This window comes from Triturus cristatus, chromosome 3_2 (assembly GCF_964204655.1).
Source record: "Triturus cristatus chromosome 3_2, aTriCri1.1, whole genome shotgun sequence".
NCBI lineage: Eukaryota > Metazoa > Chordata > Amphibia > Caudata > Salamandridae > Triturus > Triturus cristatus.
The window spans coordinates 1,051,200,200-1,051,220,940 of NC_140584.1; the positions used below are offsets into that span (position 1 = coordinate 1,051,200,200).

At 41.9% G+C, this 20,741-nt stretch overlaps 1 protein-coding gene across 1 annotated transcript in view; it reads left to right on the plus strand.

Annotated features, from left to right (window-relative positions):
- Positions 1–19,843, plus strand: part of LOC146859092 (eosinophil peroxidase-like) — a 47,635-nt gene extending 27,792 nt beyond the window's left edge. The window contains exons 9-14 of the mRNA XM_085649745.1: positions 2,108–2,268; positions 6,472–6,730; positions 12,531–12,701; positions 14,806–15,043; positions 16,772–16,983; positions 18,327–19,843. Coding sequence (XP_085505871.1) covers positions 2,108–2,268; positions 6,472–6,730; positions 12,531–12,701; positions 14,806–15,043; positions 16,772–16,983; positions 18,327–18,349 — 1,064 coding nt within the window. The 3' untranslated portion in view covers positions 18,350–19,843. The remainder of the gene's footprint in view (positions 1–2,107; positions 2,269–6,471; positions 6,731–12,530; positions 12,702–14,805; positions 15,044–16,771; positions 16,984–18,326) is intronic.
- Positions 19,844–20,741: the final 898 nt, after the last annotated feature.

The following is a 20,741-nucleotide window of genomic DNA, read 5'->3' on the forward strand; positions in this document are numbered from 1 at the left end:
ATACTGCACTGGAAATATAAATAATGCACAGGAACTATCCAATCAACTTTTTAAAAATTCATTTTAGTAATATATGAAATATAAAATAATTTGTCTGGGAATAGCTACCGCTACAGGTGCACTTATACTGGTATCAGAAAAACACACAGAATTAAGGTCACAACTCTGTAAAACACAACGCTCCTTCTCGCCGTACTGTGTGGATACAGTGAATCCAAGGCAGGCCTTGAATTCACGGTGTGTCCAGGGCTGAATTTATGTTATCGGGTATTGATCCAGCTTGCTGGTTCCAGTGATTCGTACTGTTTTTTCTCATTTCCAACAAATTACATTTATATATTTTTCCCGATGTTAACTGTGTGGGAACTTAATTGGTGAAGGGGAGTACATTCTACTGGGGTACCCCTGCAAGTCTGCATTGGGTGATGTGATGCTTTGGCATACTACCATTGTATGATACATGAGGAATTTTCCTACTGTTATCATATTGATTTAATCTCTTCTCATATTGGGTTATGTATCCAGGAAAACAGTCTATTGTCCCTAGATTTGAATGGATCAAAAAGCTGTTGACCTAATCACTCTAACCCACTTAATTATATATGTGTGTGTGTTTCTGATACCTGTATAAGTGTGCTCCATGAGGGTAACTACCCCTAAAGATTATTTTTTGTTTCATGTATTATTAAGATGATGTGTTAAAGGTTGGTTGGATGGTTCCTGGCTATTATTTCTATTTCCAGTGCATTATAGTTTTCTATTTCTGTTTAGGGACCTTTGTTCCTTATAACATAATATTGGCTTGGTCCCTACACGGCATTGGGTTTCCCGTGTGTCGACAAACCAAACTACCTATATGTGTAGCACTTCCTTAGTGGTCTACTACAAGCAACCCCACAGTGCCCCATTCTCCCTTAATCCAACATGGCAGACCATTTCTTACCCTGGTCAGAGCTCCCTATGTCCACCCAGGGGTGACATAGAGAAATGGGTCATGGGAATGGGCAGCCCTTCCCTTGTGGTTCTGAGGCAGCTCCCTCTCCTGTAGGGATCGGTGCCAGCTTGGCTTGAGGGCCAATGCCGGGGGGTCTGTCCTAGGTGTGAGCTACATCTACCTTAGACAGGGTAGGTCGACACATTTTAAGTCTACCAAGTGCCTGGGCACATTTTCCAAGTCATCCTGTCAAGGAAAGGAGAACCCCTACATACGCCCAAGGCCCTGTCCTTTTCATGAGAGCAATTCACACCTCACTACAGGGGAGCCATCAGCTGCCAGCTGATAGTTAAAATACTTACAGAAAGGCCTTAGAGGCTACAGGTAGGGAAAAGTTGATTTTCTAAAATACCTTTTCCTTAATACTTTGATTAAATCTTCTTTATTAACTTTGATTTAGTCTAACTATTAAAAAAAGTTTTCTGATTAATTTGTAGCTTTTACTAAACCAAAATAAAAACTTACTTAAAAGTGTAATAATGTAATCCAGTGTTTCAGTATAGAAGGAGCCAGGCTTGCCACTATGAAAATAGCTTTTAGGCTTTCTTACTGTAAGGACATGTGGGGCATTACACTTTTATATGTTCTCATTTTAAATACCATGCATTCTGTCTTTATGGACACTAAGGCCTACCTTAGGGATGACATATTAGCATTTCAAATACAGGTTTAGACTTGTCTACAGGGTTCATTTTGATAGGTCAAATTGGCAGTTTTAAAACTGCTTTGCCAGGGTAGGCCTGGGGTCGGGATTCCTGAATCACTGCAGTGGGTAAAACAATGAGTGCTGCAGTCCACTGGAGACATTTAACTAAAAGGGACTGGATACTCTTTGTGAAGCATGTACTAGGGACTTATAGGTAAGTTAAATATGCAAATTGGGGGAATGCCAATTTCATTATGTTGAAAGAGGAAACACAGGCATTTTTTCCACTGCAGCAAAAACAGTCAATGCAGCGACCTGGGGGAATGCCATATAAAAGATGGTTATTTCCAACATCTGCCCAGTCTGAATTCTATGCAGCCTTAGAGAAAATAATACTTTGCTCTGTATTATTGTTGTTAAATGACAGGATTACCAATTTTGTGTATAATGCTTTTCTTTACATAAAGGTGATCCCAGGACGAGTGAGCAACCAGGCCTCGTAGCCTTTCACACACTTTTCATGCGAGAACACAACCGTGTGGCCAGGGAGCTGCAGCGGATGAACCCTCGATGGACTGGAGAAACTCTCTACCAGGAAGCCAGAAAAGTTGTAGGAGGCATTCTCCAGGTATTCCAATAAGTACATTTATTTGACTGAATTTGAAACCCTGTTGAATTTGCGTTGTTTATGCCAAAAACTCTAATCTTCTATGTGAGTGTAGCACATTTAATGTGCCTGAAAGTAGCAGATAACTTCTGATTGAATACCATGGCCTGACTAGGTCTAATATTAGTGGCAGGCAGTTTTATGCACCCAGGTTGCCAGTCCCCACCAGAGAAGGATTTTAAGATACTTTCTACAGTCCAGACACTGACCCCAATGTTAGCTGCACCAGCTTTAGTGTCAACCTCAGCAGATATATTTCACAGTAGGATTTGACTGAATTAATTCCTGCAAAGGATGTGAGGGAAGCATTTTATATATTGACTGGTGCATTTATAGTGCAGTATCGTGGTTGAATGTAATTCGTAATTGCATAATAGCAGAACTGACCGACATGGAAAGCTAAACCATACTACATAGCACATCCACCTTTAAAGCCTGTTGGACTGCAGCTTTCTTGGTTGGACAATCCTATTTCTTTGTGACTGGGTCAAAGATGGAACTAAATCCTTTCCATGCGGGGTTGATGCCCCCTCGTACAAACACAAGTGCAACAATGGGAGTGATCTAGTATTGAGTATACTGTACTGGGTAACAATGTTAGTGAAACAGTGCAGGGTAAACTCTACACACTGTGAAGCAGTCAGAGTACATTGTAACACAGATTGATCCATTCCTGGTGAAACTATGCTATAGTTTACAAGAGTGAGAGTGATCCAATACTGGTGATACTGTATTGACTGTCTAATTTTCTGAGTTATCTGTGTAACAGTGAGAGTGGTTCTGTGCATGAGATACTATCCTGGATTGTGTAGCAGTGTAAGTGATCTTTTGCTCCTGATACTGTATTATGTAATAGTGAGCGGTATCGTATGCTGTTGATACTGTGCTACGGAACAGCTGTTGAGGCTGCGTTCTGTGATAGTGAGAGTGATCATGTGCTGGTAATAGTGGGAGTGGTCCTGTGTTAGTGATACTATACTGTGTAACAATGAGAGTTAACCAGTGCAGGAGATAGTATACTGTGTACCAGTGAGACAGAACCTGTGCTGGTGATACTATACTGTATAACAATGAGAGTGAACCTGTGCTAGTGATACTACACTGTATAACAATTTTTTATTTATTTTTTATTTTAGGAGTTTTATATAGCGCTAGCCAGACCCGAGGGTATCGGAGCGCTTTACAGCATTTATAGTACAGGAATCACAAATAATCATCAGTGTACATATCAGTTCAGAAATCCCGGCGTGTAGTGCAACAAGGAGGCAGGGCAGTCCTGAGAGCCTTGCAGAGTGCATGATTGTCTTGCACAGAACCATTTTCAGGAAGGGGAGGAGCATGGAGGGGCGAAAGGATTCTAGGAGGAGGTAGATTATGGTGACAGGTGTGGTGGTGTTGCGGAATGCAGGAATGAGCCCTTTAGCGCTGTTTACCTGTCCGGGAAGGCACGGTTGAGGAAGAGGTATTTTAGGAGTGTTTTTTAATTTGACAAAGGACGGGATAGTCCTTATGTCTGCTGGGATGGAGTTCCAGATTCTGGGTGCGTTTCCGGAGAAGGAACGTGCAGCAGTTTTCTGTTTGCGTGTTTTCATAGGAATGAGCAGAAGGGAGTTGGAACTCCTGAGGTTCCTAGTCTGGCCGGCCTTTTTGAGTTTGGAGGCCAGGTAGTCAGGTTCACCTGTGTGGAGGGCTTTGTGCGTGAGGTAGGCAGGTCTGAAACTGGCACACATTTCTATTGGGAGCCATTTTAGATCTTTGGGTGCGGGTGCAATATGCTCAAATTTCCTGCCTTCGGTGACCATTCTGGCTGCTGCGTTTAGAGTTATTTTGAGGGGGGCTAGGTGGAACTTTGCTGTACCAGAGAGGATAGCATTACCGTAGTCGAGTCTGGATAACACCAGGGATTGGGTGGCTTGTTTGAGGTCCTTGGGCGGGATGAAGGGTTTTATTTTGTCGAGAAGCTTCAGATTATAGAAGGCACTCTTTGCGGAGTCCTTGATGTGACTGACCATGTCAAGTTTGGGGTCTAGAGTAAATCCTAATGATCTAGTGGAGTTAGCCCGAGTGAGATTACAGTTGAGAGCATTGATTTCTTTAAGCCATTCCATGATTTGTGGGTTTTCGTCTTTGTTGGAGATGGAGAATTTCAGTTTTGTCTGGGTTGAGTTTGAGGTGGTTCATGGATAGCCAATGCTGGACTTCTTTAAGAGTTTTGTTTAGTCTCTGAATATCTTCAAAGGAGGACGTTTCCAGATAGATCTGTGTGTCGTCTGCCTAGAGGTGGAAGGTGATGTTGGCTTTTTTTGAGTATGGAGGTGAGGGGTTCCATTTAAATGATGAATAGTTGAGGGGAGAGCACTGATCCTTGGGGGACACCTCCATTGACAGGATGAGAGTCAGATGTGAAGGTTTTGATTTTTATCCTTTGGGAGCGGTTGTGTAAGAAGAAAGAGAACCACTGTAAGACCACCTCATCTGCTCCCACCCTATCTCGGAGAGCCTTGATGAGAAGATTGTGATCCACCGTGTCTAAGGCTGCCGATAAGTCCAGGAGGATGAGTAGGCAGCATTTGTCAGTATCTAGAGATTTGTGAATGTCATCCACGATGTTGAGGATTGCGTCTCAGTGCTACAACCTTTTCTGAACACCCGATTGTTGGGGATCTAGAAGGTTGATGCTGTCCATGTGCTGAGTCAATTGTGAAAGAACGCACTTTTCTAGAATTTTGGCAAGGAGGGAGAGATTGGAGATGGGTCTGCAGTTGTTAAGATTGTCAGAGTCAAGGCCAGGTTTTTTCGGGAGTGGAGTAACTTGGCCGGCTTTGAGACAGTCAGCAATGATACCGGTTCTCAGGGAGCTGTTAATGATCTTACACTAGTATGGAGCTATGGAGAGTTTCAGTTTCTTTGTCAATTGAGTGGGTAAAGGATCTAATGCGTGAGCTGCAGGTTTGGAGGTGGCGATCAGATTGAGAATCTCAGTTTCCAGTATGGGGTTGAAAGATTTCCAGACTTTCATAGGGTGTTTGCGAGCATTGGCTTCGGTTTCTGGGATTGAGAATATGCAAGAGGTGTTGGGGTTGACGTCTAGAGAGAGCTCAATCTTGGTGATTTTGTCTATGAAGAAGTTGGCGAAGTTGTCACACAGGTCTTTGGAGGACTGGCCTGGGGCAGCAGAGGGTTTGGATGTTTGTTGTCTGATGATATTGAATAGTTCTTTGGGTCTGTTTTTCGCATTGTACAGGGCGGTGCAGAAGAAGGGGATTTTTTCGTTGTTAAAGTGTTTTTTGTATTTCCTTCGGGTTACTTTGAGTTGCTCGTGGATGCCTGTTGAGGGGCTGTTCCTCCATCGTTGTTCTGTGGCTCTTAATTGTCTTCTTTCAGCATTGATGTCTGAGTTAAACCAGGATCTGGACGGAGTGTTCCTGGATTTTTTTAGTTTCAGGGGGGCTAATTGATCTAGGATGGAAGTCATAGTAGAGTTATAGTGAGTGGTGAGTTCCGTTGTAGAGAGATCATCTGTGGAGGTAGGCAGGAGTGAGCCTACCCATTTTTCAAAGTCGGTCATGGAGATCTATCTAAGATTTCTCATCCATTTGGGGGGGTCTTGGATGGGGGGTTGATGGGGGAACAATGAGAGTGAACCTGTGCTGGTGGTACAATGCTGTGTACCAATGAGAGTAAACCTGTGCTGGTGACACTATGATGTGCAACAGTGAGAGTGAGCCTGTTCTGGTGACACTATGCTGTGTAACATTGCAAGTGCAGAAAGCATGCCAGATCATAAGACCACAAATGTGTAATCTCACATTAGCTTGTCCTCATTGGACAGCAGCGGCTGCCAATAACCTAGGCACCTAAACTCTGTGCCATGGGCCTAAAGAGGTCAGTCATAGCTACCCTGATGTATTAACATGCGGTGTGTTATAATTGAGATTAAATGCCAATAAAGAACATTTTTAACATACCCTGATGTATTAACTACCACAGCACTTCTATATTTATGCAACCAAAGATCACCAGACCCATCTAGTCTTTCTATGTGCATGTTTCTGCAACACTGTAGGCACAATGCAGTGTCAGATTGTGTAAAGCCCTTGCATGCCCATTGGCTGTTTGTTATTTTATATATAAAATATCCTTGTAATGTTTGTTATCTTCCAGAAAATCACCTACAAAGATTACATTCCCCTTTTGATGGGCAGTGAAGCATCTGCACGAATTATTGGTACCTACCGGGGATACAACGAGTCGGTGGACCCAAGAGTAGCAAACGTGTTCTCCATCGCCTTCCGCTATGCTCATACCTCCATCCAGCCCACGATATACCGCCTGGAGGATGGCTACCGCCCGCTGACTGGGGCAGCTTCTGAAGTTCCACTCCACTTGACTTTCTTCAACACCTGGAGGATCGTGAGGGAAGGTAAGAATGTACCCCACCTTTCTTGCCAAAACAGCACATACAACTCCTCCACATGCAGAGCATACTACAAGGAAGTAAGGGACAGAGGGTTGCGCTGAAAATCTACTGGAAGTGTGCTCAACATTTGTCCATGGAGAGTCATGAGTAGACAGTGATGTGTTTTTCTTCTGGGGCTACACATATCAATTATAAGTCATTACCAATTTAGTGATGTTGACAAAAACGGTAATGGAGGCACAGCACTGTCAAATTGAGATTGCTAAACAAAAACTGCCACAGGAATACAATTTGTGATAAAGCATCTTGCGATAGCTACTCTTAGAGGCCCGTTTTACATGGACACTCCGAGTTACAATAATCTTCAATGAGGGGTGGCCGTCTCTTAATATGATCTTACAAACACAATGAGCCAAATGTACAGGACAGTGGTAATGAAGGTTCTGCCAATTGCCTCCAGGAGCTTAGCTGCCCAATTTAAAGCTCAGTTTATGGCACGTCCACTTCCATTCCCATCACTGAGCCAGCCAAGCTCAATCCATCAAAAATGGTCATAGTTCAGTGCCCTTTTTGACATATCAGATGCACCACTAAGGGCCCGATTACGATGCTGTAGGAAGCTGCTCCAACCCTCGTTCGGAGCCATTCTTAAGGCATCCTGATCGGCAGTCCGGATTCCTTTCCGACCAACCCATTTTGATGGGGTCAGTCGGAAAGGAATCCGAACCGGATTTCCAAATGGCCTCCACTCTACTATTCGGAAAGCGTCTAATAATCCCTCAGGCGGCTCTTTCCGTCTGAGGGATTATGATGGCAGATTCCAACAGCCTTTCTGTGCTTGCCTTTTAGGCACAGAAAGGCTGTCGGAATCAGACTTTGGGGGCCCTCAGCAGGGCCCCCATGTGTGCAAGGCCTCCGGATGGCAGCCTTGGGGGCACCTATGGTGCCCCCCTGTTGATCCCTACACCTAGTGGCAGGTACCTGCCACTGGGTGCAGGGATGAACTGCACCTCAGCCCTTTACACTGAGAGTATGCATTCTGAGTCTATCTTGTAGTCTGGGGACATTCAGAAGTCTGCTGTCACTTTCATGATGTCACTAGCTATAGGCATATCAGAGCTTTTCTGCCCCTTCATCGCAGGAATGCCCCCCCTAGGGTTTGCTTCTTTAGGGGCAGATGTATATGGTAGAATATTGTTAGCCTGAGTATGTCAACCTGGTTTATCTTTCACCATGATTCAGAGTTGTAAAAGAAGAGGGATGATGTACATTCTCCCGGGTAAGATAAAATAGCTACTGAACATCATTAAATGTAGGGTGTCCTGTGGAGACACATTGTAGCATCCTCAGCGATCCAGGGTACCCGTCAAGTCCATCCACTAGACGGAGCCAGAGAATAAAGCAACATTATAAATATAAAATAACCCCAAAACGTTCATGTGTTGTGTTCTTACTACAAAGGCTGCATTACTCCCTCCACAGTAGGAGAATTCTGGAACTGGAAAATGCTGAATTGCTTATATTTAAATAACACATTCTCTGCTGCCGTTTTACATCCTGTTTAAAGTTTTTTTAAATGTAGTCTTTAGGGTCGGACTATTAGCATAGTGAGAGGCACCTCTGAGGTGAGATGGGTAAATAGGATTGGCATAAGAAAGAGACTCACCCATTCACAGCCCATGTGCAACTTGATAACTTGACTTGCAACGAAAGCCAGAAATTTGCTGTCTTAGTACTGCTCCTGCTGTTGAAGCGATTGTCTGACCTTCAATAAATACAGAAGTGCAGCATTACTCTTGTAACGCTACAATTGTTGCATCACCTCTGAGCACTAACAATTTCACTTGTTATGTTAGGTGCATTTAAAGCAGACCTCTAGAGCTACACCTTCTGGCTCCCAGATATGAAACCACCCCAATAAATCTGTCCGCAACCTCGCCTCTAGGACTGAACAGGTTCTGCCACTGGCAACTCAAGTAAAAATGGTCTCTGCCTCTTGTGTTTTTTCTACAATGTTTCTTGGACAGTTTGTAATCCTGCTTGTTTAGAAGTGCTGGGTCAATGCAGTAACTGCCTTCACAGGTTCAGGAACATGGCAGTTTGTTAGATCTAGGGCTCCAAATGTTCGATGGCTAAACGTCAGATCATCCAGTACTCTGCAGGTCTGTTTTTTGGTAGATCATCATAATTTGACCTCACTTGACCACGCTTCGTCTCCCTCTTGGTGGAGCTTCACTGGCTTCAAGACCCACAGCGAGTACAATTTTAAGTTCCGTATATGTCATTGTAGATATGGGTTTGCTTCCAAATCTATAGGTGGATGCATAGGAACATCCATGCACCGCCCATGGAACGACTACTTGATGCAAAAAAATGCAAAGTAATGTGATGCATTGTGATACATTTCTTTTTTTTCTTTACAAAGCTACGCAAACACCTTTCTGCTTTACTTTGTAAACGGCAAAAAAGGATTATTGCATCTGATCTGCATCAAAAAAGTGACACAAACCCGACATATAAATCTTTGCAATCCTGAGACTAAATTCTCTTATTGACCATTTGAAACATATACCCTCTGTGAAAGGGACTTATGTCCATATTCCTCACTCAATGTAAGATTGTATTCACACATTACAATCAATGCCATCCTGCAAGCCTGTATTCTGACTGAATTGAGAAAAATATCATTTTTTTCTTATTTTCAGTAGGGTCTTTTATATAATTGATCCATATAGCTGTAGCTTTTTCCAAAATGGTTTATTGGAAATTATACCTGATTTCGAAGTAAGTATACACATTTTATTAGTGCTGTGGCAGTCTATCATCAGCTCTCTGTCTTTAGACTTTAATATTGCTAAATACATTAATCCATATGGACATACAATCATGTATATTATGTCCCAGAACTACAATTTGTGAATATCAATTTTTCCCAGAAGTGGCCCAGCCTTGAGTTCAATAAATTTAGTCATTTTGTACGTTTACACACAGTCCAGATGCCACAAGGATGATGTCCTTGTAATCTAGGAAGATTTCAAGCATAACGTAATCATAGGCTTAGTATGTACCGAATGATTCTTCATATTTCTCATCCTTTTAAGACAATGGTTGATTAAACTGCATTGTCCATATTTTCTTCCTGCTTAAGTTTTTTAAAAATTCTGTTACTCATTGTTGTACGAAGATACACAGGACCCTGTTCTTTTAGGAATTCTGATGTTTCCTAAATAAGGCACTCTTTAAGTATTTTAGGCAGTTTTTGCCTCTACTTAAGATTTTAATTGGGTAATTTGTTTTTGCGTAAGGTCACCATCTTATTTTTTAATTTCTGTGCTACCAGAGCCGTTCCTTTGGATTTGTTAATATTTACCTCCTGGCAATTATGTTCATATCACTATCAGATCTAAGCTTTCAGGAGATAGAAGAGAGTTTCTATCCATCGGTTTAAAATATACCTTACTTTTCAATTTTTCATCTTTGGACTCCGATTATAAGTCCAGGTACGCTGTTAATCCTACTTATTTGAGCTGCAATTTCAAATGTATATTGTGTTGGTTTATCCAGCCTACAAACTGGCTAGCTGTTTTCTCATTATCTTCACCGATGGCTATGATTCCATCTATATAGCTTTTAAACAGCATTAAAGTGCTTAGGTAGAGGTTACCTGGCCGGAAAAAGTATTTTTTCGTAAAGGAACGAGTATAGAGATTTGCCATCCTAGGCGCAAAATGTGAGTACATGAGTTTGGCCTCATAAAACCCTAGAGCCTCAAGGTGCATCTCTCGCCGTTATCCTAGAAGCGCCCACTCCTGTTCCCAGAACGCGAGGGACGCAACTTGAGGCAAGTGTGACTACAGAGGTCCCTCTGACCCTCTTCCCATGGGGCAATTATGACCCTTCCTTGAGGTTTCAAGAAAACCCGACTTTAGGTAGTGGATGACACAGGTCATCCTACTTAGTGGTAGAATCTAATCAGAATTGGTTAGATAGGAGCCCTAGTTCCTTTGTCCTGATGAATGCCACGGACCCATAGGGCCAGTGTAGCAGAAACATGTTGACGACACTGGTGGTGATGTGATACTAGTTCCCCAGATCCACACATTGATTTTTTTTTTTTATAAATCTTTTTATTGATGACATTGTATTAACATTACACACATCATAGTCGCGGTGCTACATTGATTTGTAATATCAAATAAATACCCAGCAAATAAATATATTTTGATGTTTACATTGGTTTTTAAGCAATCACTTTATCACGGGCCCCCACTTAGACTTTAGAAGTGCCTCCCTTTCTCCAGGTGTAGGCCCGCTCTCTAACAAATACAGTTTCTAGAGAGCGAGGACTGCCAATGATGAAGCATGACACCTGGTGGTGTGTGAGGACAGTCCTTCACATGTTTTGAGATGCTCAGCACCCCACTAATTAGTGCCTAGTGCTTGTTAGTTTTTGTGAAATCAGAATTTTATTCAGGGTAGCTTCTTTTTGTGTGTGTAGTACATGTGTTTCTCCTATCATAGTTTGGTTAGGCCTTTTCCATTAGTTGCATCACAAAAGACATGGCCATGTTTTACAATCATATGGTTCCCCCTAAATTTCCTGTACACAGGTGAACATGGCTCTTTGAAGGATAACAGTATAGAGGTCCTACATTGAGTGTAATCAAGATCTATTTGGCAGAGTAAAACTGAATCGTCTTTTAAAAACTGAGGATGTCCTTGGTATCCTGCACACACATAGGCATGACCATTATTAAAGGAAGGAGAAAAAAGCACAACACCTAGTAACAGGTTCTAACAAAGACCCTTTATTGCGGAATATCGACCTCCCTCTGAGGAAAGCTCAAAGTCAGTGTATGCTAGTTTCCTCTTGTTACGGTATTATTCTTTGAACATATCCTTCCACATGTGCTCTACAAATAAAATATGAATACATACAGCCTTAAGCTCGGATTTAGGTCAGTAGCATGGGTGTAACACATTTATAGCCAGTTGGTGTCAAAGATTGACCGTGGGAAATGAATTGTACAGCTTTTACACAGTGAGGAGAAATCAACAACCTGAACTTTTAAATGGCCAAATGGAATGAGGGAAAATCCAGGTGTAGGTTCGAAGGTGATTCAACATTGAATAATCATTGATTGATTTCCAAGGTATGTGACTGGTGCACTGAAAGGGTTTAAAATGTGCCTTTTCTAGTTCACAGCCACAGTGAATCTCCTTTGCTATATAACTGATAGGAAGCCAGCTCATCAGTTCACAATCAGCATTTATTGGATCCGTCATTGATTTAAGGGATATTCCGGTATCAGTCATTCAAGAAACCCAAAGGGTAAAACCATGTATTGGTCCAAGTACAAATGGATGTGTATACCAAAGTGTCAAGTTGAAAAGGGATAATCCAAATCAAAGCCAGCACACTACCCCCAAACAATCAGTACTATGAAGTCCAAAGCAAACATTGCAAGTGCTCAGATTTAGCCCAAGCACAAACCATACATGTGCTCTCTGGCTTTCCAAAAACAAAACTCTTATTTTCTGGGGCATGCACCAAAATTTACAAGGTGGTTAAACAATCACATATGTCATAAAAAAGTACAGAAGGTCCTTTTGACTCAGACCATGCACGGTTTGCATACCACTGAAAGCTAACAAGAAAGTGTATCGTTCATTTCCCCTCATATGGGCCACGTTTTATGTAAACCGGTGGATTTTTTAAAACTCCCTTGCTCATTCAATATAGTCACATAGTCACAATCACGGTACAGATTTAATAATCATTATTGATGATTTTGTTTTGCAGGTGGCATTGACCCTCTCCTCCGTGGCCTCATGTCAAATCGTGCAAAGCTAAATAGGCAGAATCAGATGGTGGTGGATGAACTGCGAGACCGTCTCTTCAAACTATTCAAGCGGATTGGACTTGATCTAGCGGCTATCAACATGCAACGTGGTCGAGAACATGCCATCCCAGGTACTGACCCTTTTATGTTAGTGACCAAGGAGCAGAGTGGGTAAACACTGGTATCCCATTTACGGAGTTAGGTAGAATAGAATAAAGTTTCACAGACAAATGACTAGAAGACACAAATAACATGAATTTGAGGTAAAAAAGTAAAAGGGGAGAGAGAATAAGGCTTCACAGGTAAGAAACCAGGGAACGAGAGATGACTTAACTATTAAACCATAAGAAAGAGAGCTGATCCTTCTAGGTAAGTAGACTAGGAGGCAACAACATGGTTTTCAGATAAGAAACTCTAGTGCAGCTCTGTTCGCCAGAGTAAGAGAACATAATGGGATATGTGCCTTAAACAGACTTATCAGCTGAAAGCAAAGGCTTTTACCTACAAAAAATTCTTGTCTAATGTATAAAGTGGCAGAGGCGGCTGGTGACGTTTCAGATAGGTTGGGGTGCAATACTGTTACTTATACCGGCCTCTTACTGCATCAAGCAAGCAAAGTAGCCCATCGTCAGTGCGATTGTTTTCTTAGTAGCTTTAGATAACAATCTGAGGGAACAGTACATTTTTGCAGCACCATTTTGTTAAAATAAAACTGTACCTATTAGAAAATTGTTATATGACTAGCAGTAATACTGGTTGCCCAGCTCACCATTATTTATGTCAGCAGTAAAAGAGTTCTTTTCAGACAGTGTGCTGCTGCCCATCAAAAAGTGAGCATCAAAATATAAAATATAACAGACTCTACCATTGTATTTATATTAATACATGCTTGAATATTGCTCTAATGTTGGAGGTTTCTGCCAGTAACTTTAGGGTGCTGCTCTAATATTCTCAGGCACTTTTTGCTAACGATGCTCATTATACCAGCTTGCCCGAGGTATTGGTCAAAAATGTCAAAGTGCTGCACAAATATACTAGAAGGTTGGACAAGTACTGGAAGTGACTACTTCAACTTGTCAGTGTTCTGCTAAATGTGCCAGTCTGTCATGGGTGAGACTTAAATTGGCATGGAGGCTCAGTTCTGCAATAGTGTTTCTTAAACATGTCCTGGCTGTTCAATGTGCCATACAGTGTTCATGGTGCATAGGTTTTCTTTCTTTCTTTGCTTTACATTTAACTCTCACTGCAGTAGACACATCCCACCACTTCACTGTACAATCAAAGCATAAACGTCCTGTATGATTACACATATGTTTGAAATAAGACCCACAAACTGTTATTAACAAATTCTTACCTGCTCAGGCACCAGATTTCAACCTCCGCTCACGTTATTTCTATATGGCTTGCAAATTTTGGATAGGAACTACTTCCTTTATTGATTTCATAAACGGAAACGACTGGGAACATTTACAGATATCGAAACTGAAGCTGTTTTTTCCATCAGAAAGTCTTTTGATACCAGAAAAAACAGCCCAAAAAGGGGTTAAGGTGATTAACTTTAAAAAGCAGGCTGAGGTCCCTGGATTTTAATGATCCCCTACGGTGGTTATGAAGGATGGTTTTAAGACGGTTAGCAACAAGAAATTTAACAAACAGCCTGACACGTGCAAAGCACAGAGCCACAATATCAACGAAGAAACTTTGATGTTCTGATACACGGGCAAAAGTGAAAGAAGAAGTGAAAAAGAAGTGCAAAAAATTAGGAAATATGTATCCAAATGGGTGTTTGGTTAGTAAGCCATTTAGTACTATGGGCTTCAAATTGGGCACAATAAAACACAGGAGATCTTAGATTCCAAATCTGCACTCCTTTATTATGAAATTCGGTCCCATCAGCCAGTCCAGGCTTTTAGCCATATGCAACTTTCATCCTGGGACGTGTGGTTTCGCTTTAAAAACTGTAAAGTATGAAATTAAAAGCAGCAGAATTCAAATGTTTATTTGCTAAGAAGCAAAATCAGACTAAAGGTGTCATACATGAGAACAATTGACAGCTGTGCTATCTCTAAGTGACACCAATGTCATGGTACAGTGATCCTCATTGGTGATTGTGGAAGTTGCTTTCAACCTTCCAACTTCTCACCACCCAATACAAATTTAACTGATTGGTGGTTCTGGGTATACATTTGAAAATTACTTTACCCTCACCACTTTACTGTCTTTCTATTGCAATAGATTATGGTGCGTGGCGGCGTTTTTGTGGACTCTCTGAGCCACAAAATCTGTCAGAACTCCGAAGAGTCCTGAATAATGGTGACCTGGCCAGAAAGTTGATGGGTCTCTACGGGACTCCCAAAAATATTGATATCTGGCTTGGAGGAGTGGCAGAACCTTTTGTTCCTGGTGGGAAGATTGGACCTCTTCTAGCCTGCATCATTGGAAACCAGTTCCGAGTTGCACGGGATGGTGACAGGTAAGTGCATCACTTTTTGGAATATTTTGTATGTTTGTGTAAGGAGATCTGATATTGAGCTGTAAACAAATAAACCAATGTTTTTCTCAGAAGGAAGTGGCTCTTGATCTGTGCTGGGAGATCCCTGAGTACACTTCAGAGATGGCTAGCTGTCTTTGGGGACAGATTGTGTACCCCTGTATGAAGAAGACAGTGTGCCTTTGGGAATATAGCCTGGATCTATGTCTGTTGGAATACACCCCTTAAGTGTGTATCTGTAAAGAGAATTCCCCATCAGGTGTATGTCTGTTGGGATAGATCTCTTTAGATATATATGTGTGTAGTGAAAATCCCTTTCAGATCTGTGTTGTTGTTAGGATAGACCTCTTTAGGTTTATGTGTGTAAGGAGAGTCCCCTTCACGCCTGTGTCTGTTGGGGTAAAACTCTTTAGGCATATATGTGTACAAAGAGTGCACTTGAAGCCTGTGTCTGTTGGATTAGACCTGTTTAGGTAAATATGTGTAAAGAGAGTTGCCTTCAAGTGTATATCTGTTAATATAGACCTCCTTAGATATGTTTGTGTCCCTTACAGATCTGTGGGCGACCAATGATTGGTAATAACAAAAGAGAAGAAACAATGTTTACAAAATTACATAGCAGTTAAACACTGTTCATATCAGATTCTGAATGACATTTATTGTATTCCTAATCTCTGTTTGCGTGTCAGTTCAAAGGCAACTACCAGCCACGGGCAACATGTGTTTCGTCCCTCATATTTTCCCAGATTCAACGACCTGCATGAAAATTCATGCAGACAGCACAAAAGATTGATATTTCTGCCAATGAACGTGAATGATGAAAGTCCTAATTCTTAATTTAATGTTCACAGAGCGAGTAATATCCAAGAGGACAGTCTGTAGATGTAATATGTAAAAGTACAGAAACGTAATCAGTGTGTGTATATTCTGAGTGCAACAATTACTCTGAACAAGTATGAAAGGAATATGGTGAGGCAGCAGTGATGTGGTATCCTCTATGGGCTAATAGAAAAAAATTAGTCACTTCTAGTTAAGATTACCAGATGACTCCATCAGAAAGACAATTTTCCAACAGTAGACTTTCCTTTATCAATCATTTGCATTCTAAGAGGGACACTGGCCCAACTGGACTATATATCTAAAAACAGTGATTTGAAAAAGGAAAACCCACATCTCAAACATGGGCCCCATGATGCAAAGAACTCATCGTGTAAGCTTCTCTCTAGTCCAGTATTGGAATGGGTTCATGAAGCAAGACTCTGCTAAGAACGTTACCATTTGATCTGACAGTAACCAGCTGTACAATAATGCTATGTGGTGATAGCAGGAGCAGATCACTAACACCGCAAAAGGAATTTACTCAAGTGCAATATTAAAAGCTCACGGGTAATATTGTGCACGAGTAAGGGCATCAATGTTGCAAGGTCATCTTTAGTGAATTGCTTGCAGCAATAACTCTGGCCATGTGCATGTGCAAGTCAGACTTACATGTGCAAGTTGCTTTTGGGATCTGGCATAGTATATCTGGATGTGCATTTCATCATGCAGTACAAATTCTAGGGTTTGGGTTTAATTTGTGTACGCCTCGGGGACTAGAAGGAATGTGATAATGGCAGTGGGAGCAAATTGTATTGGTGTGAAATGTCTCTGAAATGTGAGTTCTATGGCAAGCAGACCTTCACCATGTGGGCATCTTTTTTTCCAACATAGGTTTTATTATGAGAATCCCGGTGTTTTCAGCAGTGCTCAACGACGCTCTCTGGAAAGGGTCACACTGGCGCAAGTCATTTGTGACAACACGGCTATCACAGAAGTGCCAAGAGATGTCTTCCTGGCAAACAGTTACCCGAAGGATTTTGTGCGTTGCGACCAGATTCCTCCCCTCGATTTGGGTCCCTGGAGGAGCCGGGGCCCTGAGCCTGGTAAGTTCACGACAATACATACTCTTTGGGATTTTCTTCCCAGGGGTGTGCAAGTACTCTCCCTACAATAGGGGATTCTTGTAGATTCCCTGACCGGTACTGCATGGTACTGGCAACAGAATCCCAGATATTCCTATTTTGTTGGTGAGTGTTTGCTTACTAAGTGGAAGATACGCCTAGTATTTCTAGAGTGTCACAGGGTGAGTAAGAGATGGGGGCCGTACACCCCTTCCAAAGTTGTTGACAAGGTTCACTGTAATTCCTCAAAGTCAGACAAATGCCTGAATACTCCATCCCCCCTTTGCCTGTCCTCCTTGTCCCAGTCCAAACTACTAGTGAAGAGGCCCCATACCAGGCGGTTTCCCCACACTCTATAAAAACATACTATGCACAACATAGTCCTTGCTCTCATTTATATTGCTATGATGTATAAATACCCTCCTCCTTTCAAGACTTCCAGTTCCAGGTTAGATGCTTTTTCTGTTTTAATTTATATGCTTCTATTTCGTCTTGCTCTGCTGACAAATATTCAGTGCAATGCTCCGTGCTACTGTTCCTGCTCATGTGCAGGTTTGGGCAGGGAGCTAGTTCTGGTCTCAGAATGTGTTGCATGGACGCCACTGGGTCAGCATAACCATCTCTTAGTGGTGTCAGGAAAAGGTAGCACAAGGTTTCTTTGTTCCATTTTCTCATTTTGCAATGTGACAGTCGGTACCTAGCAACCCATATTAACAGAACCTTTCTGCTAGGTTGATTGTTCTTCTGTTTGCAGCTATGAAGGTCAGAAAGGTACATTTCTATACATTTTCTATACCTAATTCCACATATATGTACCTTGGGGATATATATCTTCACAGTACGTAGATGTGGAGCTAAGATTAGTAAAAACTTACATCTCTCTATGAACTTACCTTTTAGTTTTTTAGTCCCTCAATATTGTTATAAAGATATACTGTCCCATCAATTTCGGTATCCGATATTCACATCCCAAGTTGCATTTTCCAGTACCAATAAGTAATCTAGAGATTATTGTTTTCTACCACTCACATTTCTGTTCACATCCAATCCCTGCCCCTCATCTGTATTCAGTTTCACACATGCAATCTTCCTCGTACATGCCCACTTTAAATTCATGCATATAGTGTGTCCTACTTGTGCTTGCGTTCCTTCCCACACTAGACTTCTATCCTTATCATATTTAGAGTATGCCAATCATGCTTACCTTTCACTCACACACACCCACCTAATTTCTTCACCCTACCTACCTCCCTCCATTCATTTAGCACTGGTTGCATTTCCCCTCATTTTGTTTTGCTCCAGTAACACATGTTTTTCTTCCACAGAGAATGAAGATCCCACTCTGTAGGAGCCGGCGATATCCAGACCGAAGCTCACAAGATATTAAGCTTTCACTCTGAGCAAGGATATCTTACATTTGATCCTAAATGGTCCTGTAATTGGTGCTGCTCTACCTCTGTTGATTGACAGCTTCTTAATTACATCTGGGGAAACTTCAATCCTCCAATCTCCCTACCAGTGATCCTTCACTTAACGCCAGTGTCTGGAGAGATATTTTTCTTGAGAGCCGCACTCACTCTAATGTATGGTGAGGCCTTCACCCAGATCCCACAAATGTATGGAAAGATTTGTATTACTGCAGTTCCACCCTCAGTCCCAGCATATAGGCCTTTATCATATGATCATGACCTCAATTGTAGTGGATGGAGAAACCTTCTGCCTGAGATTCTCCACCTAACCCTAGTACATGGAGAGATCTTCTTCCTCAAATCCAATACCTAGTTCTAGTACTCGGAACAACTTCATCCTAAGATCCTACACCTAATACTAGTGTTTGGAAAGCCCTCCATTCTGAGACCCTAAATCCAATCCAGGAGGGTGGCAAGACCTTCCGAGACTGTACACTTAATGATACTGTATGGGGAATCCTTCATCCTGAAATCCTACACCTTATCCTATTGCTTAGAAAGATCTTCAACCTGGAATCCTACACCAAATCGTAGATGGCGGAGAGACCTTCTTCATGAAATACTGCACTCAATCCTAGTGTATGGGTGACATTCAATCCTTAAATCATGCACCCCATTAAAGTGCATGTATGGACTTTCATCCTGTGGGCCTGAATGGAGTCATGGATACTGGAACCTGCTATTCTACACTCACCCTACTCTAGGTAGAAATGTCAAGCCTGAGATTTTATGCTCAGTTCTAGAAGATGGAAAGACCTTAATAATGAGATACACCACTAGACTGTACTGTTCAACTGAAAGACCTTTGCCATGAGGGCCTATGCTAAGTCCTTTTCTTTGTCAAGTCAGCCATGTATCAATCCTTTTCTCAATCTGTTCATGTGTCTAATAATCCGTTCAGTGGCAAGATTTCTCTTCTCAACTCCACCTGAGAACCTATGCATCACTTGTGTGAGTGGTGGATCACAATGTTTGGGAAATTGTAGAATCTAAAAGGATATGAATAATGAAGTCTGATTTGAATCCTAAAGGGCACATAGAAGAACCTCAGGCAGGCTATAGGAAAAGTCTCTATCAGATGTTTTTTTACATATCATGAAGTCAGAAGATACTGCAAACCTGTCTCTACCACTGTGATCATGAAAGTCTATATGTTTTCCTAAAGCATATATTGTTCCCCTTCCTAGTAAATGTTTATAGTGAGTTATGTGCACAAGATGAAACTGGTAGCATTATTTCCTGTACTTCTAGTTTGTTTACTTGTCTAATTGTTTTGCAACGTATTCAGGGTTAACTATCCAAATACTGACATTATTCAAAGACTCTCAACTTAACATATTATTTTTGTTATTAATAAATATGTTTATTGAGTTTTATTCTTTTCTATTTCTGTTTTTAACACCTTCTTCTCCCTCCATGGCATTAATACTCTGGAGAAAACATTTTCTACTGGAATTGGGAACATGTAAGGATCATTGCTTGTTTGGTGGCGTGCTTGTCAATAGATTGGCCGCGAAGATCTCTCTGCTTATTGGCTGTTAGGCTTCAAAGAGTGTACTGAAGATTGGGACTTTTATGGAAAATGCTTACTAGTTGCTCTTTAGCTGTGTTCTTTTGGAGAGAGCAAAGTATTGCCTACTGAACGCTTGGGTGACTTTGCCAGTCCAGGCAATGAAACTGCACCTGTGCCTGATACAGCTAATAAATAGGTGCTCTTGACTGGGTCCTTCACTAATTCTGAATGTGCTACTCCTTTGCCCTGCGGTAGCCACTCCTGTGATACCATTCACAAGAGAGCAACACAGAATGCACCCAATTTACAAGTGTATCACCTTCTGAGGCCCTCTCCTTTCCGTGCTACATTGCAATACCCTCTAATCCCCAATGCCACAAGTGTCAAGTGTGCTTAGGCCTCACACCCGCAGTTCATATAATGCTCCTGCTGCACACTCCAGACAACAACAAAGTTGAAGAGTGTGAGGTGTGGGAATGCCCACTCTTCACGCAACACTGCCCCTCCTCCCTCCTGGACCTAATGGCATTACGGTGTTGTCTGTACTGAGCCACTTGCAAGGCTGCTTCCTGCCTCTCACAGGACAGTAGGAGTACCTCTTGTGTGCAGCGTTCGTGGCCATGCAGCTCCAGCAGCGTCCACCACACTCTCATGCCTACTCTCGGGTTTAGCATTTTTCCTCTTTGTAGGATCCCTGGTGACTGCTGGGAAAATGAATGTAATCTTAATTTCTCTGCCCCTAGTGAGCAGGCTGCCCA